Source organism: Coffea eugenioides, chromosome 6 (genome assembly GCF_003713205.1).
Source record: "Coffea eugenioides isolate CCC68of chromosome 6, Ceug_1.0, whole genome shotgun sequence".
Taxonomy (NCBI): Eukaryota; Viridiplantae; Streptophyta; class Magnoliopsida; order Gentianales; family Rubiaceae; genus Coffea; species Coffea eugenioides.
The window spans coordinates 10,978,317-11,005,728 of NC_040040.1; the positions used below are offsets into that span (position 1 = coordinate 10,978,317).

The following is a 27,412-nucleotide window of genomic DNA, read 5'->3' on the forward strand; positions in this document are numbered from 1 at the left end:
GGTTGGCTTTAAAGTAATCTGCTAGATTTTTGTTTTAGATCTTTAGAAAATTGATTTCGTTTTGCTTTAAGCTGGTTTTCATACTCGAGAATATATCTAGTAAAACTCTTTAACTGCATTTAGCAAATTGAAATTCCGGTTTCAGATATCAATATCAGTGTTTCTTACAGAACTGCAGATTATTTCTCTATCGTGAAATGTTGGCGGCCAGAGCAGTTGCGTGCATAAATGATAACCAGTGGTGTGAATGCCCAACAACTACTTATAAGCTAACCAAAATCGAATAAAGCAACGAACAAGTTTCTTCCAAAGTTTTGTATCTAAAAGCAATTCACATCACGATCAAAATGTTTTCACTGGGCGAACTCATAACAGTTCTACCATTCGATTTGGATAATTAGAGAGTTAGGATTTTTGCTAATTTTCTTCTTATAGCAGTCATTAAGTATTGAGAATTCTTCACATGTATGGAAAAAAACAAATGCCTTTTGTGTCCCCTTGTAATTACAATAAACGAAGAAAAAAATTTCCAATATCCATGAATTTTCTGAAAACCCAAGAACATACTTGATACTTTGATGATATGAGAAAAAATTTTTTTAGTTAAATTATGAACCAACAAGCAAAGCCTCAATAAATCTCGAATTTGTTAGGACTGCAAAATTTCACTTCCCAAAAAGTTGAAGAATCTGAGACTTTATCTCCCTATGTTGGATAATTTCTTAGCTATGAGTAGTCTTCATCTTTGATTCTTCACCTCTATGTCTAATGAGAGGACAATGAATTCTACAAACGAGGTCTTTTCATTAGCCCTCAATTTTGATTTTTCCCTCCCCATGCGAATTGATACTGCGCTGTCGACCCACTAAATAGTAAATCGTGGCTGTCTCGTTATCACAATTTGATCTTGACCGGATTTGTCCGAATTGGATATTGCCTCAAATTGTGAGGCCCTCGTCCATTGGGGATAAGGGTAAGATTTAATTGAGCAGCTTGACTCGAGCTCGCTAGCAGCTCGATTAATTGCTCCATTGAATTCGATCAATATCGATCGAGTTTGAATCGAGTTCAAGTTACCTAATTAAGTTTTCAAATCAAATTCGGATATTATTAACGAAGACTTGAAGGCTGGACGAATTCTATTGAGTATTCAATTAAATATTTAATTATTATTTTATTATTATCCAAATTACAATTTTAGGTTTATTTGTTACAATAATTAAATATTTAATTATTATTTTATTATTTTCAAAATTTTTTAAGCTCTAACAAATCGAGTTCGAGCTTTGTGAATAGAGCACTCCACTCAAGTTTTATGTTAAATATTTATTTGTTATATTATTGTTATCCAAATTTTAACTTTAGGTTTATTTGTTAAAATAATTAATTACTATTTTAGGTTTATTTGTTACGATAATTAAATATTTAATTATTATATTATTATATTCCAAATTTTTTTGAACTCTAACAAGTCGAACTCTGTCAACAGAGCACTCGATCGAGTCGAACTCAAGTTCAACATCAAATGCTCGATCGAGCTCGAGTATTTCAGCCAAGCATGGAGAGCATTTCACGGTGAAACTTTCACCTAATACATACATCAAAAGCATTTGTGTTTACCAGATCAGTCTGACAGACAGAACTGGTATGCTCGAGTAAGAGATCAAAATTCTGGACCTGGAGATGGCTATTTCCAGCTTTGATATCATAGTTTTTTTCTTGGATGTTGTACGGAGAAATAATGGAATGGTCGGTGGAATTTGGCGTGGAAACAGAGGTCACTGGCGTCAACGCTATCGCATCTTGGAAGATTGGAAGCTTTTGAGGTTAATTTGGGAAGCAATTCACAAGCTGATGAGAGATGAAGATGCAGAGCGCATGCTGCTTAATATGGGATTCAAGATTGAAGCTGCAGCCGAGGAGATTGGTAGGCATGTTGTAATTACAAACAAGAACAACACCCAGATAAAGTTTCTTTCCTCGGTAAATGCCAAAACTTTCTATGATTATTACTATAAAACCATCGAATGGATCGAAGAGATCGGAGAAGATGTTGAACACCTTTTGGATTCATCCGGGTGGTCGTCTTGTCGACTGCAATCTCCATCTGATGTTTCTTTTTGGTTACAATTTGTGTCCACTCTGGCCGATATTGTGGACGATACAAAATGGAGCGAGCCAATCGGTGCCTGGCGCAAAGAGCTAAGGTTGTTCGGGGAATACATGGAAGGTGTATCCAGTGATCTCGATTTCCCAGCAGCAGCGGCAGCAGCAGGTGGTGATGACGTAAATGTTATCAATGATTTCGTAACTCGTGTTGCATCTGTGATGGTACGCATTGCAATCCACACTCTTAGGCAACGGATTAACGACAGGAAAACAGCAGGCACAACCAGAAGGGAGGAAATGAAGCAGGTAACTAAATCTGTATTGGCTCTGCAACATGAGATTCATCCAACTAATCCCAAGTTCGTGTGGACTTACTCTCATTTTTTGTAGCTATCCGAAAATGGGAGGGTTAAGCCCGACCTTTATGTCTCATTATGCAATTATGTTGCTCTAAATGAGGTTAGCAGATATTCCAGATCTATTTAGGAGTCTCTTTTGGGGAGATTTGGGCTGTAAGCTTTTAGCCTTCATAATGAGGCAGGCAGGAGGAGGAGGATCAAACTATACCAAATTTCCTTGCAGAAATTCATACGGTGCTCATAGAGAGGGAGTTCCTCAAACAGACGGAACGAAAGGGTGAGCTACGTATAAATGTTTGTCTCCTCCAGACGGAGCTTTTCCTCAAGGGGATGCTTCACTGTAACATTCAAGGGAGCACTTTCCGAAATAAAGATCTGCTCAAGGGGATGCCAGAAATATGGATACGTTTTTTGGGAAATCTTCTGCATGGGGAGGCAGAATATTGGAACAAGGCCTTGGCTTTCATTAAACAAGCGGACTACACGGTAGCATCTCTCCGTCAGTTGTTTGAGGCCAAGAGCATAACAGAATCCACGGTGAGAAACTCAATTTTCCTATTGCTTCTTAACATTGTTGTTTTCAAAGCAGAAGCATTATTTGAGAAGTTACAACTTGAGAGTGCAAATTCCGAGGGTCATCGAAAAGATCAAATTGCACTTCTTGTGCTCCTTAATCTTTTCACACTTCTCAGCAACCAGCTAAAGGAGGAGACAGAGGACACGGACATGATCTTCCCACAAACTGAAACATTTGATGCAGGGATGGCAGGACCCATCCACAATATGATCATCTCATCCTCTAAACTGCAAGATAAGCTGAATCCTATCAAGTCTAAGCTCAGAGAGATTAGTCCCCAGTTTCCATTGTTTGATTTTCCCAAGACTTACAAGACAGGGTTTGTTGAATTTCTCATCAGAAACCTAGAGGAACTGCTGAACGATGATCCTGTGTCAATTGAACCAGTCAGGAATTACATAAAAGAAATTCATCTACATTTCAAGTCTCTGGGTTCTTTTCTCATGAAAGTCTCAGAGTCGGAGATTGATGACTATCCAGAAGTGAAAGTTCTTGGTGGTCATGTTGCCAATATTGCTTATAAAATTGAGTTTGTCATTGACTCAATTGAGGTCGATCCTCAATGGCAAGGTTTCTTTTTGGTTTATGATCTACTGGAGGAGTTAAGAATTGTTAATAAGCGAGCCTCTAGAATTCAGTTGACGACCCCTCAAGCCAAAGTCCTAGATAACAAACACGTCATCCAGGTTCCACCCAACGTGATATCACGGGATGCTACACCGGCAATCAATGGAATGGTGGTGGATCCCAGAGATGAAGAACAATCTATAACTGATCAACTTGTCAAGGGATCCTCAAAGTTTGGCATTGTTTCTCTTGTGGGAATGCCCGGTATTGGCAAGACAACAATGGCTTGGAAACTGTTTAACTGCCAAAAGGTTTTGTCTCACTTTCATTGTCGTGCATGGTGTACTGTTTCACAAGAATATGACAAAAGAGAACTGCTGCTGGAGATTTTACGTGGCATTCTCGGGCTTACGGATGAAATTCGTCAAATGACTAACGAAGATCTCCAATTAAAATTGCGTCAGTGCTTACTAAGAAACAGGTTTCTCATTGTTATGGATGACGTGTGGGATGCTGGAGTTTGGAATGAGTTAAGAAATTCGTTCCCAGATGATGCCAATGGCAGCAGAATTTTGATTACGAGCCGCCTTCGTGATGTGGCCTTGCAAATTGAACCAGATAGTGATCCTCATTCTCTACGCTTATTTTCTGATTATGAAAGCTGGACCTTATTAGTAGAGAAAGTATTCCATGGTGATAGGGTATAATTTGTTAGTATTTTTATTATTAGTTTTCCCTTCTATCCCTGACAAATATTGTGTTAATTGCTGATATTTACTCATATTTGGTATTTGAAATCAATTTCAGGAATGAAGCAGAAAACTACCAAAAAGGAGGGATTTTGTGAAAAATATGGAGACTTCTAAGGGCTTCAATCCTTGGGCCCTTGAATTGGTGGGGGACCACAAGCTAGTGAAAGGCATTTGGTCATTTGGGCTTCAAAGAAAGCAACGTAGAGAGACTTGGAACAAGAAGTACTTGGGAGGCTTTGTCCACATGTGTGGGGACCACCTAGATAGCTTTTAGTCATCTTTCTTTTGTTGCTTTAAAAGGGGACAACGTACAGAAGCAAAAGATATCTAGGGCTTTAGTTTTAGTTTTTTTAGTTTAGTTCTAGTTTTCTTTCTTTGAACTGGCCTCTGACACACGCCAGGTATTCGACAATATTCCCCAACGGGGAGATTTTCTCATGAGGCGTGGTTAAGCTTTTCTAGTCAATGGGACAACTGACGATTTGGTTCGACAATTACTGTGAGATCGAATTTATTTTAATTGCTTCCTTAATTTATTGGTATTTATATGTTTCCTGCTTTTAATTGCTATGGCCTTGTGTATGATTGATTAGTGCGTAATAATTAATTATTCATATAGGCTATTTTTGCTAAATAGGGGTAATTGAATCCGTAATTGTTCGTTATCTCTACCTCAGTAGCAACTGGCGTAATTGGGTTTATGTCAGGGGAGCATATGATCTAATTTAAACAAACCCTCGTAGCGTGTTTGTTGGTTAGGATTGGGCCTTTCTAATTATTAATGCAATCTAGAAATTAAATCCTACGGTCGTACCTAGGGTTATTTTTTGGGTTAGAGAAATAGCTAACGGTCGTACCTTAGCTATCGAGAAATTAAGGAAGGGTTGGGTGTTTATCGCGTGCATGACAACTATAACTAATCTATTGCTAAATGTTGGAATTATTTCTGCATCAATGATCAGTGCATGAACCATTTCTGATGTGTACCCTTGGCTAGAGTTTCCCCAATCATTTCTTTTAATTAATTATTTTCTGCAGTTAATTTATTTAGTTAGCATTTAATCCAAAACCCCCCATACTTTGGACTCTAGAAGAAACGAATTATCCCCAGTCCCTGTGGATTCGACCCTACTCACCGCTATATACAAAATCTGTATTTTTCTCGAGTAGGTATTTATTATTGCACAGGTTCGGCACCTGTCAATTTTTGGCGCCGTTGCCGGGGGCTGGTGTCAGATTAAATTGTTTCTTTTTGTGTTTATCTTGTTTTCATTTTTTTAATTTTTATTTTTCTCTTATTTTTTTATTATTATTTTTTTATGGCTGCTAACATTCCATATTTTGATGATAGACTGGACTTTGTTCCTGAATGGGGTTATGAGACTCATATTTTTCCTAATGATCAATGGACTGTTGCAAATTGTGGAACTTATTTTGACTCAGGTTATTCAACTGACACATGCCCCGCATTTCAAGATAATCTAAGTGCTCCAATTGATACTTTTGGAGATTTTCCACCCCAATATCAAACGCAGTATGACCCTTATTCAAACGGGTATGATCAAGGATGGTGGGATAATTCCAATTTTGATTATGCGACCGGGCCAATGGATTTTCAACAGCAAGAGTCTCAACAACCATTGTCCTTGTCAGGTATGTCTTTTCAGGAATTGGGTGAATTATTTATCAATACATACCGATTCCAACAGGAGACACAAATGAGGAATGAGATGATGAAGGATCCAATGAGTTATCTGGCAGATCAACTATGTCTATTGATATCCAAAATGAATCGATTGGCTTCTCAAATGGAAGAATTGTCCTCGGAAATCATTGTTGATTTTGAAGAAAATGAGAGTGCAATTTGCTTGACTAGTGATGAGGAGATGCAAGAGTGTCAAAATGAAAAATCTACAGATGCAGTTGAAAAAGAAGCCGAAAAGGAAGAAATGGAATCCCAACCGCAACCCATTCAAGTGAATGAATCCAATGAACAATCTCCAAATGCGGTGACATCTTCTCCACTCCTTAATCAATATTTTCCTGACTCCTATTCTTCAATTCCTGTTACTGAAATTGATTTTATTATACCAGAAAATTTGAAATTTCATGACAGGAATAAATTAAGAGTGGCAATGGAAAAATATCTTGAACCGAAGAATGCATGTGATGGAGGAGTGAATGGAGAATGCAAATTATCGTTGACTTGTTTAGCACCATTTACTAGTTCATGGAAGCCCGCAACTCGTGTGCTCAAGGATTACTCTATTTACGAGGGTTACCAGGATCACATTGAAGATGAAGCATTGAAGCGAGCCACAAGATTTTATCCTCCGTGAACAAGCATAGCATGTCTAGCCAAAGACATTAAAGAAAGGCGCTTTTTGGGAGGCAACCCAATTGTTGATTTTGTTATTTTTGTGTTCAATTTCTTAAATATGTCGTTTCTCACTTGGGTACTAATCACTCTTGATGTTTCCTCACTATGACCAGAATAGGTAATCTTGGCGTGCCCACGTGGTGTTTGTATCTCCTGAGGTCAGAGGATGTTTGTCAATCTTGGCGTGCCCACGCGGTGTTTGGGTCTCTTGAGGTCAGTGGACGTTTACTAATCTTGGCGTGCCCACGCGGTGTTTGACGACCCAAAACATGAAAAAAAAATAAAATAAAATAAAATACAGAAAATTTATTTTCCTTTTTCAGTTCTGTGTTTCCTTCAAAAATTCAAAATTTGAAAATTTAAAAAAAAAAACAAAAACAAAAACAAAAAAAAATTTTTTTTTTAAAAAAATAATAAATATAAAAAATTATTTCTTCTTCTTCACTTTCAGTTTAGTTTCTTTCAGCAATTCGTTTTTTTGAAATTTCAATTCGAAAAAAAAAAAGAAAAAAAAGAGAAACAAAAATAGACCAAAAGCTGTTATTTTTCTTTTCTTTTTCTTTCTTCTTCTTTTCTTTCTTTCCTTTCCTTTTCTTCTTCTTCTCCGCTATTCCCCTGTTTTCCACTTTTCCTTCTCTTCCTTCGTTTGTCCGCCGCCGCAAGCCCACGCCACCAGCTCTGCCCAGCCACACCTAGCCGCCGCCTCCAAGCTTCACCCACGGCCTGCTCCAGTACCAGCTCTCCACCAGCGCGCGAGCTCGAGCTACACCAGAGGCGTTCGCCGCCTCCCCTGCTCTCCCTTCGCGACGCCACCAGCAGCCGCGGAGCTGCCCGCCGTTCCCCTCACTCTCCCTTTCAAGCTCCACCCGCCACCTCCACTCACCAGCGCCTTTGACCACCGCCAGCGCTCCTTCTTCCTCTCCTGCAGCGGCGCTCGTCCAGCTCCTCTCCGCCCACGCTCCACAGCCGCGGCCACCACCTCGTCACCAGCTCAAGGCCAACAGCTCCTGCTCGCAGCTCCTCCACTGAAGTGACTCCGTGCGCTCCTCCGCTGCTCCTCTGCTCCACCACCCATGCCATTTGCTTGGTGTCTCTGGTATGAAGCGGAGGTATTAGTTTTTCCCAATTTATTGGCTAACTTTCTAAGGTAAATTACTTATATTTGGAGTACTATTTCTGGAATAGATTTCTAGATTGAATTGGGCACAGACTTTGGATTCAATGTTGAACTTTGGTTTTCGGTCCCTGCTAAATTAATTTGCTGAATTCTTGATGCCCTATGACTGTTGATTTAAGTAGCTAAGGTATTCGGGCCTCTGCTGAATTGTAGTTGGCAGAGTTGTGCATTTATTTGTTCAATCCATCAACTATAATACTTAGTGCATTGATTGTTGATTTCATGGCCATAGTTACTATCCCAATTCATTTGGTTGGTTGAGTTGTGCAATTGACTGTCCAATTGGAGACAGTTGTTGAGATGTTGGGTGGAATTCAATTTATTTGCTACCCCATTTGGGGGTGCTCTCTGGTATTGATTATATTGTTGAATATTATTTGGGCTTTGACTACTTGAGATTTCTATTGCATCTGGGGGATAAAATTGGATGACTTTTGTGCCAGTTTATTTGTTTGGAAATTGTTGGGGGTAATTTGGGAGTTACTTGTCAATTGGGTCCCGTGTTACTCTCTGCCATTCAGTGGTACTGAGTGGTGTGTTTGGCGTTATCACATGTCTTGGGTTGGCCATTTGATTTCAATTTTCCTTATGCATGCACCAGTGGTACTGGTGAGGGTAGTTTACATAATATTTGTTACTCCTGTGTTATTGGTTGCCTAATCGACTACTGGGCATTTGTGGTTGAGTTGTTTCTGTCCAACTTCTGAACTATTGTTGCTGGAGTTGCCATTTTCTTGGGTCAATTGCTAATTTTAGCAGGTTGAAGTGGGTAATTGACTGTCCAATTGGAGACAGTTGTTACGATATTGGGTCCGATTGTGTCTAATTGCTGAAAGTTGTTGATTTATTAAGACACTAGCACAGTTCCTAGTTTGTTCGAGTTGCTGTTCTGTTGCATTATTGGGAGCTGTGCTCTAGTATTGTGGCTACTTTTCTGCGTTTATTTGTTGAATTGGGGCATGAATGTGCAGTTTGCATTTGCTTGTTGAAGTCGGTTGCCTTTAATTGACTTACTTGGGGTATTTGGAGCAGTTGTTGCACTTTGGACGACCTTAATTCTGAATTTGACTACATGGGGTCCATAAGTACTTATTGATTGCATTTGCTATAGGTGTTGGGGTATTTGTATGACCTCTGGGTGGTTGAATTGTGCATTTTATTCGTTGGGTTGGCTTTTCAATTCTTATTGCTTTGAATTTCCTGTTTCCATTATTTGTTGGCCATTGTTGTCTCTTGTCAAGTGGAGTGATCTTTAGAACCAATGGTGAGGCCATGGTCATCTTCTAGGTCTAGGACACCTAGAACCTCACATGGCGCAGAATTTGGCAGCATCTATGCACCATGCAGGTCCTGCTCCTCAGTTCCCGCCCGATCTGCCCCTATTTTGACGACTTTCAGGGAAGTTCCGTTGCCTTTCGCCTTGCTATTACTATTTATTTATCACATTGAGGACAATGTGTGAATTAGGTGTGGGGGGAATGGTCAGTTTGGGTGCTACATGTTTCCAGTTTTTCATTTTTGGGGTGTTTTTCCTATGTTTTTAGTTTAAGTGTTTTCTGTTTTAGGTGTTGCTCCTTTATCCCTTTTGGGTGATTTTCCCTTGCTTCTATATTGGTGAATATTTTTTGCAGCTCACTTTTTCTTGTTAGTTGTGGTTTGTACTATGAGTTGAGTTACAGTGGCAAGTAAAAGCATGCTTTCTTGGTGAATACTTTGAGTTTAACGACGTGGTGCAATTTATGGCTAACTTGTTTAGGCAATATAAATATTTTGCTGGCACTGTTGTGTAGTTTGGTCTCCTGTTTACCTTAGTTCTCCATATTTGGGACATGACGCAGGCTATGATCAGTAATTACTTGATATTTTGGTGTTTATTGGTGAATAACGTATGGCTATACTCCGCTAGTGTCGCCACCCAGTAACCGGGAGTCTTCACCACAAGTGTCGGCTCTCGCGTTAAAAAGTGGCGATATCTATGAGTAAGTGGTCCTGGAGCTGTGAAAAGTTGAGTAACTGGGCTCTTTCATCTAAAAATGTCAGAGTTCACGTCAAAAGACTTGAATAGCTTGGGACTCAGCCTTATTCGTGTAAAAAAAAAAAAAAAAAAAAGAGAAAAAAAAAGAGAAGGAAACAAAACAGAAAAGAAAGAAAAAAAAAAAAAAGACAATCAGATGTGGAGAATATGTGAGTTCATGATCATGTTAGCCTGCCGATCCTTGGTTCGTATTGTTGAGATTTTGGTTGCCAGTGGACTTAATTATTGACTGTTGCTAGATAGTATTTGGATTCCCTAAGCGAAGTAGCCATGAATTGGACAGGTCTATGAATTTAGGAGCTAACCGGGAGAGACATGTCTTGACACTTAGTCACTAGATCTTGATTCTGGGTATAAGCACAGCTGGCTATGATAATGAGAAAGCTAGCCATTGTTGAGTTGGATTTTTCCCATGCTTGAGGGCAAGCATGATTCAGGTGTGGGGGGAATTGATAGGATATAATTTGTTAGTATTTTTATTATTAGTTTTCCCTTCTATCCCTGACAAATATTGTGTTAATTGCTGATATTTACTCATATTTGGTATTTGAAATCAATTTCAGGAATGAAGCAGAAAACTACCAAAAAGGAGGGATTTTGTGAAAAATATGGAGACTTCTAAGGGCTTCAATCCTTGGGCCCTTGAATTGGTGGGGGACCACAAGCTAGTGAAAGGCATTTGGTCATTTGGGCTTCAAAGAAAGCAACGTAGAGAGACTTGGAACAAGAAGTACTTGGGAGGCTTTGTCCACATGTGTGGGGACCACCTAGATAGCTTTTAGTCATCTTTCTTTTGTTGCTTTAAAAGGGGACAACGTACAGAAGCAAAAGATATCTAGGGCTTTAGTTTTAGTTTTTTTAGTTTAGTTCTAGTTTTCTTTCTTTGAACTGGCCTCTGACACACGCCAGGTATTCGACAATATTCCCCAACGGGGAGATTTTCTCATGAGGCGTGGTTAAGCTTTTCTAGTCAATGGGACAACTGACGATTTGGTTCGACAATTACTGTGAGATCGAATTTATTTTAATTGCTTCCTTAATTTATTGGTATTTATATGTTTCCTGCTTTTAATTGCTATGGCCTTGTGTATGATTGATTAGTGCGCAATAATTAATTATTCATATAGGCTATTTTTGCTAAATAGGGGTAATTGAATCCGTAATTGTTCGTTATCTCTACCTCAGTAGCAACTGGCGTAATTGGGTTTATGTCAGGGGAGCATATGATCTAATTTAAACAAACCCTCGTAGCGTGTTTGTTGGTTAGGATTGGGCCTTTCTAATTATTAATGCAATCTAGAAATTAAATCCTACGGTCGTACCTAGGGTTATTTTTTGGGTTAGAGAAATAGCTAACGGTCGTACCTTAGCTATCGAGAAATTAAGGAAGGGTTGGGTGTTTATCGCGTGCATGACAACTATAACTAATCTATTGCTAAATGTTGGAATTATTTCTGCATCAATGATCAGTGCATGAACCATTTCTGATGTGTACCCTTGGCTAGAGTTTCCCCAATCATTTCTTTTAATTAATTATTTTCTGCAGTTAATTTATTTAGTTAGCATTTAATCCAAAACCCCTCATACTTTGGACTCTAGAAGAAACGAATTATCCCCAGTCCCTGTGGATTCGACCCTACTCACCGCTATATACAAAATCTGTATTTTTCTCGAGTAGGTATTTATTATTGCACAGGTTCGGCACCTGTCACATGGTGAAGGCTGTCCTGAAGAATTGTCGCTAGTTGGTAAGGAAATTGCCAAAAAGTGTAAAGGATTGCCTCTTGCTGTTGTTGCAATATCTGGTCTCCTCCAGAGGATAGAAGAGAGCTCAGAATCGTGGGGTAAAATTGCAAAAAGCTTGATTGCTGAAGTTATGGAAGATCCAAATGCTCGGTGCATGGAAATCTTAGAATTGAGTTACAAACACTTGCCAGGATATCTAAAACCGTGCTTTCTTTACTTGGGGGTTTTCCTTGAAGACAAGGATATTCCTGTTAGCAAGTTGATACGGTTTTGGCTTGCTGAAGGTTTCATTCATGACTCTGAGTTGAAGAGCTTAGAAGGTATTGCCGAGGGTTACTTGATGGAGTTGATTAGCAGAAGCCTGGTGGAAGTCTCCAAAAGAAGATCCAACGGAATGGTCAAATCATGTCGCTTGCACGATCTGTTACGTGATTTTTGTCAGTTAAAAGCCAGAGCACAGAACTTCTTCCGGCTAGTAACCAGGTTTGATGAGCCATATGTATCTTTTCCTAGTTCAGATTTTGGTTTTGAAATTGGCCATCATTCTGATCCTGTCACATATGAAGCCTACCGATTGTGCTTTTTTTTGAAGCGACTCCATTTTTTTAAATCAAGACCTTTTGGCCTGGGTACTCGTTCTTTGATATTCTTTCCTTCAGCTGATTCAGAGCCCAGATGTCCTTATGACATCTCATTCATTTGGCACAACTTCAAACTTCTGCGGGTGTTAGATTTTGAATGCATCAACCTGGGTGTCACCTTCCCTGCTGACATTACATGCCTGGTTCATTTGAGGTATTTGGCAATCACTGGTTATATGCAAACTATTCCACAATCCATAGGCAATCTCCGAAAACTAGAAACTTTTGTTTTGAAGGGATTACGTGGTCAGGTTGTCTTACCAGATACTATTTGGCACATGACAAGGTTGAGGCATCTTCATGTGAATATGCATGTTGCTTTCACATTGGATGATGAAGGGCTTGAAGTCTGCTGTAAGTTGGGTGATTTGGTCAGCCTTTCCTGTCTCTCTCTCTCTTGTAGTGAAGATACAGAATCAATAATAAAGAGGTTGCCAAATCTCCAGAAACTGAGATGCATATTCTTTCATCCACAGGGTTCTTCGAAGAATTCCTATCAGTTTCCAAGTTTAGATTTCCTAACTCATTTGGTGTCACTCAATGTATTTTACTATGGAAGCGCTATTACCAGGGAATTCGTTCTCCCACCAAATCTGAGGGAATTGACTCTTTCAAACTTTCACCTGCCATGGAGCCACATCTCAACAATTGGGAGACTACCCAACCTGGAAGTTCTCAAATTGCTTCTTGGTGCCTTTGAGGGGCTGACATGGGACATGGAGGAAGAACACTTCAAGGAACTCAAATTCTTGAAGTTAGACAATCTGAACATTTCTCAATGGAATGCCACTTGTGATCACCTTCCCAAACTTGAACGGCTTGTCTTGCAAAATTGCAAAGACCTCGAGGAAATCCCCTATGATTTTGCAGACATAGGCACACTGGAATTGGTTGAAGTGCACTGGTGTGGACAATCTGCGGAAGAGTCTGCAAAAAGAATCGGGGAAGCAACTGGGGACATCAAAGTGCTTATTAGTAGTTCATATTTGAGATGATAAGTGTATGATTGTGGATTCTGTTGTATTACTCCCCGAACTTGTAAGATAATCAAATTTCAGTAACTTATTCTTCTCTCGATTCATTTGTGAGATGATGTGTTTCTTAATTCAACTTCCATGCAATGGAATGTTTTGCTCAATCTGGATACTCAACAATCAATTATTGCTTGAGATCTTTGGAAAGGTGAATTCAGTTTGTTTAAGTTGGTTTTGTTGGTCCTCTAGATTATACCTACTGTAATTCTTACCTCTTAAAGCAAACAGAAATTCTAATCATGCAGATTCATTTCTTTGTTTCTTGAAGTACTGCATTCAATCCCTCTATCTTCAAATGTTGACAGCCATTGACTCAAAAGTTAGCACCTAATTCGCTGAAGCAAGTGTTCCAATTTTGAAGTACTCAGCATAATATTCATATTTGAGCGGCTAGCTTACATGTACGAGGATCATGGCAAATAGTGTTTCACTACACCAAAAAAAGGTCTTCTTATCAGACTTTTTTTTGAAGCATATCGGCTTGTATTGTTAGAGGTAACAAAATTTGTGCAATCTAAAATTAACCACAACGAATCCTAGATGGGTTCTGCTGAATTGAGCTATCTGGAGAGCATTGCTGGCAGCAGATTGGATTCATCATGTATGACAAGCAATCTACCAATTGGGCATCATGAAGAAATACCAAAAGCTGTCCTAGCCATTCCTAAAAGCAAGAAACACAAAGTGTCACTAAATCTAAAGGACTACTCTCCGAGGTAGAGTTGCAACCGAGTCGAGTTGAATTTTAATCGAATCGAGCTGAGATTCGATCCAATTTTATCAAATTTAAACTTGAGTTCGAGTTCAATGAACTATCAATGTATATTAATGAACAACAGAGAGTGACAAACATTCAGACCTTTTCAAGCCAACTAAAAAATGATATTTACACACCTAAAAGGAGTGCAAATGCTCAAATTACGAATGTGAGAGAAGTACTCAACAATACAATTGAAACATAGACAGCTAAACAAACAAAATTCTTAACCTAAAATTACTTGTCATACCTGCATATCAATGGAAGGGCACCTTGCATGATTTTTTTTTTTTTTTTTTTTTTTGGCAATGCCTTAGTTGATGAACATGGTATCTATATTCTTAGCTCTCTATGCTTCATAAACCTATATTCTAGCCTTTCGTAGTAATCAATCTCAGTGAGTGCTTTAACAACTTCAGAACTTACATTCTAACTCCCTGTAATAAACAATTTCAATAAGTTCTTTAATATGTATTCTTAACTCTCTGTGCTTCGGAAACTACAGCCTTGCTTCTCGCGATAAACAATTTTAATGATTCCTTTAGTAACTACATTCTTCCAGTAAGGGAAATGGCTGTAGCAAGAATGTTTGAATGAAGTAGAAGAAGGCTAATATAATGAATTCAATTTAGTTAAACCCACGAGAGGCTAGAATGTAGATTTCCAAATCATAAAGAGTTAAGTTGAACACTCGACAGATCATAAATAGTTTTTTGTATTAAATCTTATTATTTATAAAGGGCAATTTTGACATTTTAGATGCAACCATTAGTTTAGTCAGTTTCTATCCACCTTTCAATTTAGTTAAAACCATGAGAGCTTAGAATGTAAGTTTCCGAACGATAAGGAGTTAAGTTAAACACTCGGCAAATCACAAGGGGTTTTTTGATATTTTACCCAATTTATTGCAAAATTTTCGAACCTAATTAGGAATCCTTGATCATGCCTGCATAATATCAAGCCAACTCTAGCTTGCAAGTGTATCTTTAATAAGTTTGTTTGCATATGCATAAGGCCCATTTATTAACCATTGTCCAACAAATGGTTGTAGAGTAACAAGATTGGCCAGCAGTTAAAGTTGTAACTACTGGTGTAAATAATCAGAAGGGGCAAGTTTCTTTAGGGTGTTTTTACGTACTCTTATACATACCACTGGTATGACGATTTCTAAATTCTTCTTTAACAAGACCAACTCAAACAATGCCAATCAAGAAATTATAATAGCCCTAATCTACCATTCGATTTGGATAATTAGAGAGTTAGCATTTTTGCTAATTTTCTTCTTATAGCAGTCATTAAATATCGAGAATTTCTTCACAAGAATGGAAAAAACCAAATGCCTTTTGTGTCCCCTTGTAATTACAATAAACGAAGAAAAAAATTTCCAATATCCATGAATTTTCTGAAAACCCAAGAACATACTTGATACTTTGATGATATGAGAACTTTTTGTTTTTTTGTTAAATTATGAACCAACAAGCAAAGCCTCAATAAATCTCGAATTTGTAGGGCTGCAAAATTTCACTTCCCAAAAAGTTGAAGAGTCTGAGACTTTATCTCCCTATGTTGGATTTCGTTAGAAATTTCTCAGAAATGAGTAGTCTTCATCGTTGATTCTTCTCCTCTATCTCTGATGAGAGGACAATGAGTTCTAGTCTTTTCATTAGTCCTCAATTTTGATTTTTCTTTCCCCATGCGAATTGATACTGCGCTGTCGACCCACTAAATCGTGGCTGTCTCATTATCACAATTTGATCTTGACCGGATGTGTCCGAAGTGGATATTGCCTCAAATTGTGAGGCCCTGGTCCTTGGGGATAAGGGTAAGATTTAATTGAGGAGCTTGACTCGAATTTGCTGGCAGTTCAATTAATTACCTTACCGAACTCGATATTGATCGAGTTCAAGTTACTTAATTAAGTTTTCGAGTCAAGTTCGGGTGCTATTAAGAAAAACTCAAGAGCTCGACGAATTCTATCGAGTATTCAATTAAATATTTAATTATTATATTATTATTATTATTCAATTTATAATTTTAAATTTATTTGTTACAATAATTAAATATTTAATTATTATACTATTACTTCCAAAATTTTTTGAACTCTAACGATTCGAGTTCGAACTTTGTCAATCAAGCACTCCACTCAAGTTTTATATTAAATATTAATTTATTATAATAATATTATCCAAATTATAATTTTAAGTTTATTTGTTACAATAATTAATTACTATTTTAGGTTTATTTGTTTCAATAATTGAGCACTCCACTCGGCTCCACTCGATATCACCTATTCACCTAATACATACATCAAAAGCATTTGTGTTTATGCAGATCAGTCTGACAGACAGAACTGGTATGCTTGAGTAAGAGATCAAAATTCTGGACCTGGAGATGGCTATTTCCAGCTTTGATATCATAGTTTTTTTCTTGGATGCTGTACGGGGAAGTAGCAAATTTATCGATGCAGTTGCGCGTGGAAACAAAAGTCACCGCGTACGCTGGCGTCAACGCGATCGCATCTTGGGAGATTGGAAGCTTTTGAGGTTAATTTCGGAAGCAATTCACAAGCTGATGAGAGATGAAGATGCAGAGCGCGTGCTGCTTAATATGGGAGTCAAGATTGAAGCTGCAGCGGAGGAGATTGGTTGGCATGTTGTAATTATAAACAAGAACACCACCCAGATGAAGCTTTCCCCGGTAAATGGCAAAACTCTCTATGATTATTACAGTAAATCCATCAAATGGATGGAAGAGATTGGAGAAGATGTTGAACACCTTTTGGATTTATCCGGGTGGTCGTCGTGTCGACTGCAATCACCATCTGATGTTTCTTTTTGGCTACAATTTGTAACAACTCTGGCCGATATTGTGGACGATACAAAATGGAGCGAGCCAATCGGTGCCTGGCGCAAAGAGCTAAGATTGTTCGGGGAATACATGGAAGGTGTATCCAGGAATCTCGACTTCCCAGCAGCAGCTGCTGCAGGTGGTGATGATGTAAATGCTATCAATGATTTCGTGACTCGTGTTGCATCTGTGATGGTGCGCATTGCAATCCACAGTCTTAAGTACCGGATTCACTGCGGGAAAACCGAAGGCAAAACCAAAACGGTAGAAATGATTAAGCTAACTAAATCTGTAGTGGATTTGCAACATGAGATTCATCCTACTAATCCCAAATTCATGGAGTTCCATTTTCATTTCCTTGTGGCTCTCCATAAAATTGGAGGAGTTAAGCCCGATTTTTCCTCTCATTATAGCAATTATGTTGCCACTGAAGTGAGGATCAGAGATACTCGAGAGATCTGTTCTCGAGAGATCTATGGGCTGTTAAAGCTTTTAGCCTTCACCAAACTGAAGCAACAGGAGGAGGGGGAGGAAGAGGATCAGACTATACAAATTTTCCTTGCAGAAATTCATACGGTGCTCATAGAGCTGGAATTCCTCTTACAGACGGAACGAAAGGGCGAGCAACATATCCATGGCCATTCTGAGCTACGTATAAATGTTTTTCTTCTTCAGACGGAGCTTTTCCTCAAGGGAATGCTTTTCTGTAACAATCAAGGGAGCACTTTCCGAACTAAAGATCTGCTCAATCATGTTAAAGGTGATGTCCAATGGATGCCTAAAAAATTGATACGTTTTCTGGAAAATCTTACGCATTGGGAGGCAGAATATGGGAATAAGGCATTGGCTCTCATTAAACAAGTGGACTACAAGGTAGCATCTCTCCATCAGTTGTTTGAGGCCAAGAAGATCACAGAATCCACGGTGAGAAACTCAATTCTCCTATTGCTTCTTAACATTGTTGTTTTCAAAGCAGAAGCATTATTTGAGAAGTTACAACTGGAGAGGAGTAGTGCTGCAAATTCCGAGGCTTATCGAAAAGATCAAATTGCACTTCTTGTGCTCCTTAATCTTTTCACACTTCTCTGCAACCAGCTAAAGGAGGAGACAAAGGACATGGACACGATCTTCCCACAAACTGAAACTTCTGATGCAGGGATGGCAGGACCCATCCACAATATCATCATCTCATCTTCTAGACTGCAAGATAAGCTGAATCCTATCAAGTCTACGCTCAGAGTGGTTAGTCCCCCATTTCCATTGTCTGATTTTCCAAAGACTTACAAGCCAGGGTTCGTTGAATTTCTCATCGGAAGCCTGGAGGAACTGCTGAACTATGATCCTGCGTCAATTGAACCAGTCAGGAATTACATAAAAGAAATTCATCTACATTTCAAGTCTTTGGGTTCTTTTCTCATGAAAGTCTCAGAGTCGGATATTGATAACAATCCAGAAGTGAAAGTTCTTGGTGGTCATGTTGCCAATATTGCTTACAAAATTGAGTTTGTCATTGACTCAATTGAGGTCGATCCTCAATGGCAAGGTTTCTTTTTGGTTTATGATCTACTAGAGGAGTTAAGAATTGTTAATAAGCGAGCCTCTAGAATTCAGTTGACGACCCCTCAAGCCAAAGTCCTAGATAACAAACACGTCATCCAGGTTCCACCCAACGTGATATCACGGGATGCTACACCAGCAATCAATGGAATGGTGGTGGATCCCAGAGATGAAGAACAATCTATAACTGATCAACTTGTCAAGGGATCCTCAAAGTTTGGTATTGTTTCTCTTGTGGGAATGCCCGGTATTGGCAAGACAACAATGGCTTGGAAACTGTTTAACTGCCAAAAGGTTTTGTCTCACTTTCATTGTCGTGCATGGTGTACTGTTTCACAAGGATATGACAAAAGAGACCTGCTGCTGGAGATTTTACGTGGCATTCTCGGGCTTACGGATGAAATTCGTCAAATGACTAACGAAGATCTCCAATTAAAATTGCGTCAGTGCTTACTGAGAAACAGGTTTCTCATTGTTATGGATGACGTGTGGGATGCTGGAGTTTGGAATGAGTTAAGAAATGCATTCCCAGATGATGCCAATGGAAGCAGAATTTTGATTACCAGCCGCCTTCGTGATGTGGCCTTGCAAATTGAACCAGATAGTGATCCTCATTCTCTACGCTTATTTTCTGATGATGAAAGCTGGAACTTATTAGTAGAGAAAGTATTCCATGGTGAAGGTTGTCCCGAAGAATTGTTGCTTGTTGGAAAGGAAATTGCCAAAAAGTGTAAAGGATTGCCTCTTGCTGTTGTTGCAATATCTGGTCTCCTCCAAAAGATAGAAAAGAGCAGAGCATCATGGGGGAAAATTGCAAAAGGCTTGATTGCTGAAGTTATGGAAGATCCAAAAGCTCGGTGCATGGAAATCTTTGAATTGAGTTACAAACACTTGCCGGGATATCTAAAACCGTGCTTTCTTTATTTGGGAGTTTTCCTTGAAGACAAGGATATTCCTGTTAGCAAGTTGATACGGTTTTGGCTTGCTGAAGGTTTCATTCATGACTCTGAGTTGAAGAGCTTAGAAGGTATTGCCGAGGGTTACTTGATGGAGTTGATTAGCAGAAGCCTGGTGGAAGTCTCCAAAAGAAGATCCAACGGAATGGTCAAATCATGTCGCTTGCATGATCTGTTGCGTGATTTTTGTCAGTTAAAAGCCAGAGCAGAGAACTTCTTCCGGCTAGTAACCAGGTTTGATGAGCCATATGTATCTTTTCCTAGTTCAGATTTTGGTTTTGAAATTGGCCATCATTCTGATCCTGTCACATATGAAGCCTACCGATTGTGCTTTTTTTTGAAGCGACTCCATTTTTTTAAATCAAGACCTTTTGGCCTGGGTACTCGTTCTTTGATATTCTTTCCTTCAGCTGATTCAGAGCCCAGATGTCCTTATGACATCTCATTCATTTGGCACAACTTCAAACTTCTGCGGGTGTTAGATTTTGAATGCATCAACCTGGGTGTCACCTTCCCTGCTGACATTACATGCCTGGTTCATTTGAGGTATTTGGCAATCACTGGTTATATGCAAACTATTCCACAATCCATAGGCAATCTCCGAAAACTAGAAACTTTTGTTTTGAAGGGATTACGTGGTCAGGTTGTCTTACCAGATACTATTTGGCACATGACAAGGTTGAGGCATCTTCATGTGAATATGCATGTTGCTTTCACATTGGATGATGAAGGGCTTGAAGTCTGCTGTAAGTTGGGTGATTTGGTCAGCCTTTCCTGTCTCTCTCTCTCTTGTGGTGAAGATACAGAATCAATAATAAAGAGGTTGCCAAATCTCCAGAAACTGAGATGCATATTCTTTCATCCACAGGGTTCTTCGAAGAATTCCTATCAGTTTCCAGGATTAGATTTTCTAACTCATTTGGTGTCACTCAATGTATCTTACTATGGAAGCGCTATTACCAGGGAATTCATTCTCCCTTCCAATCTGAGGAAATTGACTCTTTCAAAGTTTCGTCTACCATGGAGTCATATCTCAACAATTGGGAGACTACCCAACCTGGAAGTTCTCAAATTACTTCTTGATGCCTTTGAGGGGCTGACATGGGACATGGAGGAAGATCAGTTCAAGGAACTCAAATTCTTGAAGTTAGACAATCTGAACGTTTCTCAATGGAATGCTACTTGTGATCACCTTCCCAAACTTGAACGGCTTGTCTTGCAAAATTGCAAAGACCTCAAGGAAATCCCGTATGATTTTGCAGACATAGGCACACTGGAATTGATTGAAGTGCACTGGTGCAGACAATCTGCGGAAGAGTCTGCAAAAAGAATCAGGGAAGCAACTGGGGACATCAAAGTGCTTATTAGTAGTTCATATTTGAGATGATAAGAGTATGATTGTGGATTCTGTTGTATTACTCCCCGAACTTGTAAGATAAACAAATTTCAGTAACTTATTCTTCTCTCGATTCATTTGTGAGATGATGTGTTTCTTAATTCAACCTCCATGCAATGGAATGTTTTGCTCAATCTGGATACTCAACTATCAATTACTGCTTGATATCTTTGGAAACGTGAATTCAATTTGCTTAAGTTGGTTTTGTTGGTCCTCTAGATTATATCTACTGTAATTCTTACCTCTTAAAGAAAACCGAAATTCTGATCATGCAGATTTTGGTTGGCTTTAAAGTAATCTGCTAGATTTTTGTTTGAGATCTTTAGAAAAATTGATTTCATTTTGCTTTAAGCTGGTTTTCATGCTCGAGAATATATGTAGCGAAACTCTTAACCGCATTTAGCAAATTGAAATTCTGGTTTCAGATATTAATTTCAGTGTTTCTTGCAGAACTGCAGATTAATTCTCTATCGTGAAATGTTGGCGGCCAGATTGTGCAACTAAAAGTTTCATGTTTAGATGAAATACCATTTCCATCTATTGAGTGCTCAGCCTATAAACGGTTTTAGTAATACATCAATTAACCAAGAATACAGCCACCTTTTAACTGAGGTAATAGTTTAAACGGGTAGTTTACAATTTTTATAGCCTTACAACTTCCTATTAAGGATCATGTCATGTTTTTTTTTTACCCCAAAAATTAACCATCAACCAATCCTAGCTAAATCCGAAGCAAAAGAGCAACAGGAGAAAATTATTTGCAGCTGATAGAATTCATCGAATTGGACATACCAATCAATCGGTTAATATGAAGAACATGCAATAGTTCAATCCTTCGGTTACTCTGTCGCAATAAAAATTCCAATCCATGCATACCAAGAAGTACAAAAACCGGGGGAGGACGGGGGGCTGGCAACTAAATAAAGCATTTGTAGAAACAAGCAAACATCCACGTTAAATATCTATAATTTCCAAAACTGTTTTACACTTTTTAAGTTTCTAAGAGTTCTGTTAAGAATAATAATCAGCGCTATTTTCTACAAATTACAAAGAACACTTTCCAAAACATACCTAAATGAAGCCCAAAAAATACAAACAGCACTTTCTGATGCACAAGGACACATCAAAACTGATGCATGTGGGGTAGACATTTTTTGAAACAGGCAAGCAGAAAAACACTTATAAGTCTTGATCCAGACCACACTCCATGTGTTGCAGCTGAATATGACAGCCACCTTTTCGAACTAAACATCGGATGATGAGGAGGTCATTCCTCACCCTCATCATCATAGTATTCATCATCCGTACTGCCATCGTAATAATACCCATCATCCTCCTCGTAGTCATCTTCATCTTCTTTATCGTATATCAGTCCCCGTATATTCTTTGTCCTTATTTGTTCTTGAATCCGGTCTCTGATGGCAGTTCCCTGGAGAAATGTCCAAATAAAGTCTAATCCCAGAAGCAAATCTGACACTTATTTCAGTAATCAAAAGTGTAGCATGTTATTAAGTCCTGTCTACCCTTTCCTACCACACACTTCCTATACAGAGGGCACAAGTTTAAAAATTGTACTCTATCAACAAATTTTTTCTTAGATCTTCATGATACAAAAAATGACAATGAGATAATTACCATTCTATGGCAACCTTCTTCAAACATCTCAAGAAACCCAGCAACCAATCGATCAGCATTGTCCACCCATATGTTACGATGTTTTGCCACTGTTTGCATCTGAAGATTCACAGAGAAAAGAATTACAGTAATTCAAATATAGCTGGAAAAAGAGTTTGGTGTTTGGGGGGGGGGGGGGGGGGCGAGGGGGAACACTCGTTGTACAGGAAAAAGCTGAAAGCATTCCACATGGAGATGGAGCCTCCTCAGAAACACAAAACTTACAAAGCTCAGTAATGCTGCGCAACACAACAAAGAATTGACAGTTGATCACAAAAATTCCTAGTAATCATGGTTTGAACTAAAAAATGACAGATTAATTTGAAAAACTGCAGTGTTTCAAAACAGATATTGACTACCAATAAATTTAAGTCCGTGATATAACTCAAGCTTGTCAATTGTATCAAGCATGGGCAATGTTCAATATTACTTAATTTATTGAGAGGAAAAAAATTATGCAAGGGAATCACACACCATGTGAGAAATCCAAGCATATAACTCCTCAATGAAGATCTTACTGATGTAGACTTAGATTCACCAATTACAGTGTATTTTCTTGGCATTATAATGCTGCCAAACTGTCAATATTACCAGAGGGCTTGCTCTCTTTGCCTAGAGCTCACCAAAAGGTTCCTGTTAACACTCCAAAGACATTAGAGGCAGTTCTACCATTATATGATCTGCTGTTCCATTAAAACTATCATATGCCAGCTTAATTTTTATCAGCAAAATCCACAACAGTACTTTTCTGTTATGCAGACATCTTCATACTTTCTTTGAAAGTCAATGGCCTGGCACAAATTCATTTTCATCATCTTCTTTTCCCTCTTCTGATGATTCACTAGTGTAGAAAGTTTTTTTAAACAAATTATAGAACATTAGTTCATAATTCGGAGGGCCACTATCACATAGCAAAATTCCAATCTCCCTTCTCATGGTTCCACACTGTAGAAGTTAAATGTCACAAGTCCAAATTTGCAGCGCCTAATTTATTTGAGCTCCAAAGTGAACAAAAATATAACCGACTGAAATTGCACTTCCAAATTCATATAGATCATTAAAACATAAAATTGCAAATTTGCAACCAATGAATATGTTAGGCTACTATTTTCTTATTCTGATGAAATAGAATGGTTATTATGGCCAGATACAACATATCATGATTCATCTTCACTACATTACACTATATGTTAAAGATAACATCAATATGGCAACAAGACTTGCATACCTTCTCTTCCACTTTCTCTTGTTGCTTCTTCACTTTCTCCTGCAACTTTCTTAACCCCCTATTCACCCTCAATCTTTTTTCCTTCAATTAAAATGAGAAAGCACTCAATACGCATCCCAACGAGAGAGATGGTAATGGACATTGTAGACGTTCAACTAATCAGCCAAGACGTGTAACTCTACCTTGACATAGCTCACACCCAGTTCCTTTCTTGAGTAACCCCGGTCCAAGTTCCGCATCACATATTCGTTATAATCTTTCACTATCCTCATTATAAGATCTGATGTTGAGATTCCTTCTGTTCGCTTTGTCTCTTTAAACTTTCCAGCAGCCTTAACCTAAAATAAGATTTTGACATATGATTTTCATATCAAAACAGTCATCTAGGCAGCACGAGAGGATTTAAGATTGACATAGCAGTTAAGCAGCTTGAAAGGAAAAAGCCAATTAGAGGATAAGTTAGAAGAGAAACAACGAGCAGGCAAACAAATTGTCTAGAAAAGTAACAGAAACCAAACATATAGCAGCCAAATAGGTGTTAATCAAACAAGAGAACAAAGTAATAAAGATAGAAGCAATAATAGCAGCCACAATAATTAAAAGCACTAGCCTGCATGGTAATGACAATTTGCACTTACAAATTCATAGACATCATTGGCAGCCCCACTTGCATCAGCATAACTGACATTAAGAGAGAATATCAACATACAAGTATACAAGAAAAAGAAACCAAGCGAAAAAGTATGGTACTGCAGAGATTTTCTAAGTTCTTATCTTTTTCCTTTCTTTTTTTTTTCATACTTGGTTCAAGAGGTAGCAGCAGAGGACATGAACTATGTGCCTTATAGTCTAGCCACATTATTTCACAAATGTACATCCTTTTTAGTTTCACAGAAACCATGCTGGGTCTTTATATATCATGGTTATCCTGTAACCATGTTTAACAGATTTTATACAACCTACACTTTGAAGGTTTGAAGAAGACTTCATCTACGCCAAAAGGCCAATAGAGGCAAGCATAATAAACAGTTCTTGGGTTTGTAAACCTTACGGAAGAGAGTCATGTGCCACAAAGTCGATCTGATGTTTATCAAGGAATTCCTGTGTAGTCACCCAAGGGGCATCTGGAATAACTTCATCAACCCACCTATAAGGAACAAGAAGTTAGAAAGAATAGACAAATAAACACAAGCTTGCACTGAAAATGCAACAGTACAGGACAACAGGATATAACAGAAATTTTGATTTTAACTATCAATCTAGCTTACTAAAGCACCAAGAATTCTCTATCTCTATAACTTTAGCTACAAGGCAAAAGCTGGATGACACACATTTGATAAGGTTCCCAACTAAAGCCCTATTTGAAAAAATCTCAGTGGTCAACCCCTTTGAAGCTGTGACTTCCAGCAAATAAATCTGATACTACAAAAATAGAATTTGAAGGGGACAATGGTGAAACTAACGTGGGAACAGATGCTTCCTTCTTTCTTAGTAAGGGAAGCTTCTGTTCACAATGCAGAATAAAAGTGTTATCCCAACAATGCTGGATGGTCAAAGGAAAGAATATCGTTCTGCTACCCCATCATAAATAAAAAATGACTGCTTGAAACTTAATCAGAGGTCTACTCTCTCCTATAAGAACTGGTGCATATCAAGGTACTCTATCTCTTTCTCACTCATTTGACTTCTTTGGCTGTCTGTTCTGAGGAAGTCGAAAGACCTAGAAGTTTGTCTGGACAACAAAGCAGAACAAAATTTTTCATAGTTGCAACCGTATCCTCGAGCATAAAGAGGATGCAGCAAACAAAACAAGCAAGAGGCAATTGCAAATGAAGTTCTAATGAAAGAAACAAATAACAGCACTCAAGTTCTTGTCTTTTTGCATACCCTTTACCTTCCAATGTATAAAAAGTAAAAGAATTAAAAAATATTAAAAAAATAAAAGGAAGGAAGGAAGACTATACTAAAGTTTAATTGAAGTATTTATCCTTGAGGTGGTAATATTCACTGCTTCAAAAGTCCATAAGTCATCTGAAGAAAATAGCTACACAAGAGAAAAGTACCTAATGCATAAATAAATGCCTAGATAAAAGGAGATGTAAAACTAGCCTCAAAAGAAAATGCACTGGCTCCTCGTTCAACATCCCCTTTGCTCATCTATTAGTATTTAATTAATGAATCAAACCACTTCCTCGTCTATTAGGATTTACATAATGAATCAAACCACCATTCATATAGAGAGCTTAAATAACAGAAATTACTTCACATCAACCTGCAATGCCGGAGAGATTCATATCGCTCCGCATCAGTCATAACTGTTTTACCCTTATATTTGTGGGTGACTTCATCATTGCAACATCCTACAAGTAGATAGGTGTTGGGAAACCTGGATAGAAAATAATCAATCATAATCACAATTACCAAAAGGAGTGACAAAAAAGGCAATTAATCATGATATCCACAATTCAACATAATTATAACACTGCCAAGGAAATATTGCAGTCAAATATTCGAGAATATATACAACATTCAGGAAGAAAATGATAGATAGAATAACTAGAATGCTACCCTGGTTTTCATAAGCTTTACATGAACAAAAAGCAGTCTGTCCCAATACCACGGCTGATCCTAACAACTCTAATTTTAAGTTCCTTAACGCTCTAATTGTGGTCAATATCTTACTAATCCACGCTTTTTCAAGGCAAACAACGGCACATGTACATGGTATGAAATCAGCTCCAACGCTGCCTCCTTCAAGATGGTTTCTTTATCATCCTTTTCCACAATTCTAGAATCATATGGGCATCGTATTACACGGATCAACCTCATAGGAAGAAAATACAATCCCCACTACCAATATTCCCCTACATAAGAAAGCAGGCCAACATTGCACTATCAATTCTAACTTTAAATCAACCAAATCTCATAGACACATTTTATCAAAACGCTTGAGATGACAAGCTACCAAAATAACCCAAACCACATCCCATACTGCCCAAAGATCACCCAAAAAAATTAAAAAATAAAGAAGAACTAAGTCACCCGCTCCAAAAAAAAATTCTCAAATTTAAAAGCAAATAGATTAGAAAAATAAGAAATCATTACGATTTTTTAGCTTGTTCAAGGGAGCGAGCGTGGCCGAAGTGGAAGAGATCATAAATTCCATCTGCGTAAACACGAACAGGGCGGTCCGTCGGGGGGTCATTCATGGGAATTGGCTTCTGGGGTTTACTCTCCATAGTTTCCGTCTCCGATCAAGGTGCGAGAAAGCGAAAGAAGGAGAGGGAAAGAGGGGGCCGGGATGGATTGTTGGGAAAAGCGAAACACGGGCACCCGGGACTGGGGGGAATCTGAGAGGAATATCGACTGAGAAGATGCTTTGGGAGATGATACCACTTCTGGAAAAGGTGGAGGATGAAATTTGACCGTTGATCGGATGCGAGTGAATTTGGGCCCTTGGATTGGAGTCAGAAAAGAAAGGAAAGAAAAGCCAGAGGAGGATAAAACGGGTCATTGGATCACCAAGAAAGGAATAAATTTAGGGGGCGTTTGGTAAGAGGGTATCGGATTCGGGGAATGGAATGAACCCCATAAATGGTGTTTGGTTCACTGGAATGGGA

The 27,412-nt window shown here is 38.5% G+C and overlaps 3 protein-coding genes across 3 annotated transcripts; 2 read left to right on the forward strand and 1 right to left on the reverse strand.

Moving 5' to 3' along the window:
- Positions 1-1,683: 1,683 nt before the first annotated feature.
- LOC113773537 (late blight resistance protein R1-A-like) lies at positions 1,684-13,512 on the forward strand. The gene is made up of 3 exons (XM_027318176.1): positions 1,684-2,468; positions 2,651-4,302; positions 11,669-13,512. The coding sequence occupies exons 1-3, from the start codon at positions 1,684-1,686 to the stop codon at positions 13,336-13,338; spliced, it is 4,107 nt and encodes a 1,368-aa protein (XP_027173977.1). The 3' UTR covers positions 13,339-13,512.
- A 2,934-nt stretch (positions 13,513-16,446) lies between these two features.
- LOC113774605 (putative late blight resistance protein homolog R1B-8) lies at positions 16,447-21,087 on the forward strand. The gene has a single exon (XM_027319171.1). It carries the CDS (start codon positions 16,526-16,528, stop codon positions 20,879-20,881), a length of 4,356 nt encoding a protein of 1,451 aa, XP_027174972.1. The 5' UTR covers positions 16,447-16,525; the 3' UTR covers positions 20,882-21,087.
- Positions 21,088-21,844: 757 nt separating this feature from the next.
- On the reverse strand, positions 21,845-27,207 carry LOC113775238 (choline-phosphate cytidylyltransferase 1-like). Its single transcript, XM_027320027.1, has 8 exons — positions 26,898-27,207; positions 26,065-26,178; positions 24,844-24,939; positions 24,431-24,473; positions 23,975-24,130; positions 23,793-23,873; positions 22,526-22,624; positions 21,845-22,319 (listed from the first exon to the last, which is right to left on the reverse strand). Exons 1-8 carry the CDS (start codon positions 27,029-27,031, stop codon positions 22,158-22,160), a joined length of 885 nt encoding a protein of 294 aa, XP_027175828.1. The 5' UTR covers positions 27,032-27,207; the 3' UTR covers positions 21,845-22,157.
- Between the last annotated feature and the right edge of the window lie 205 nt (positions 27,208-27,412).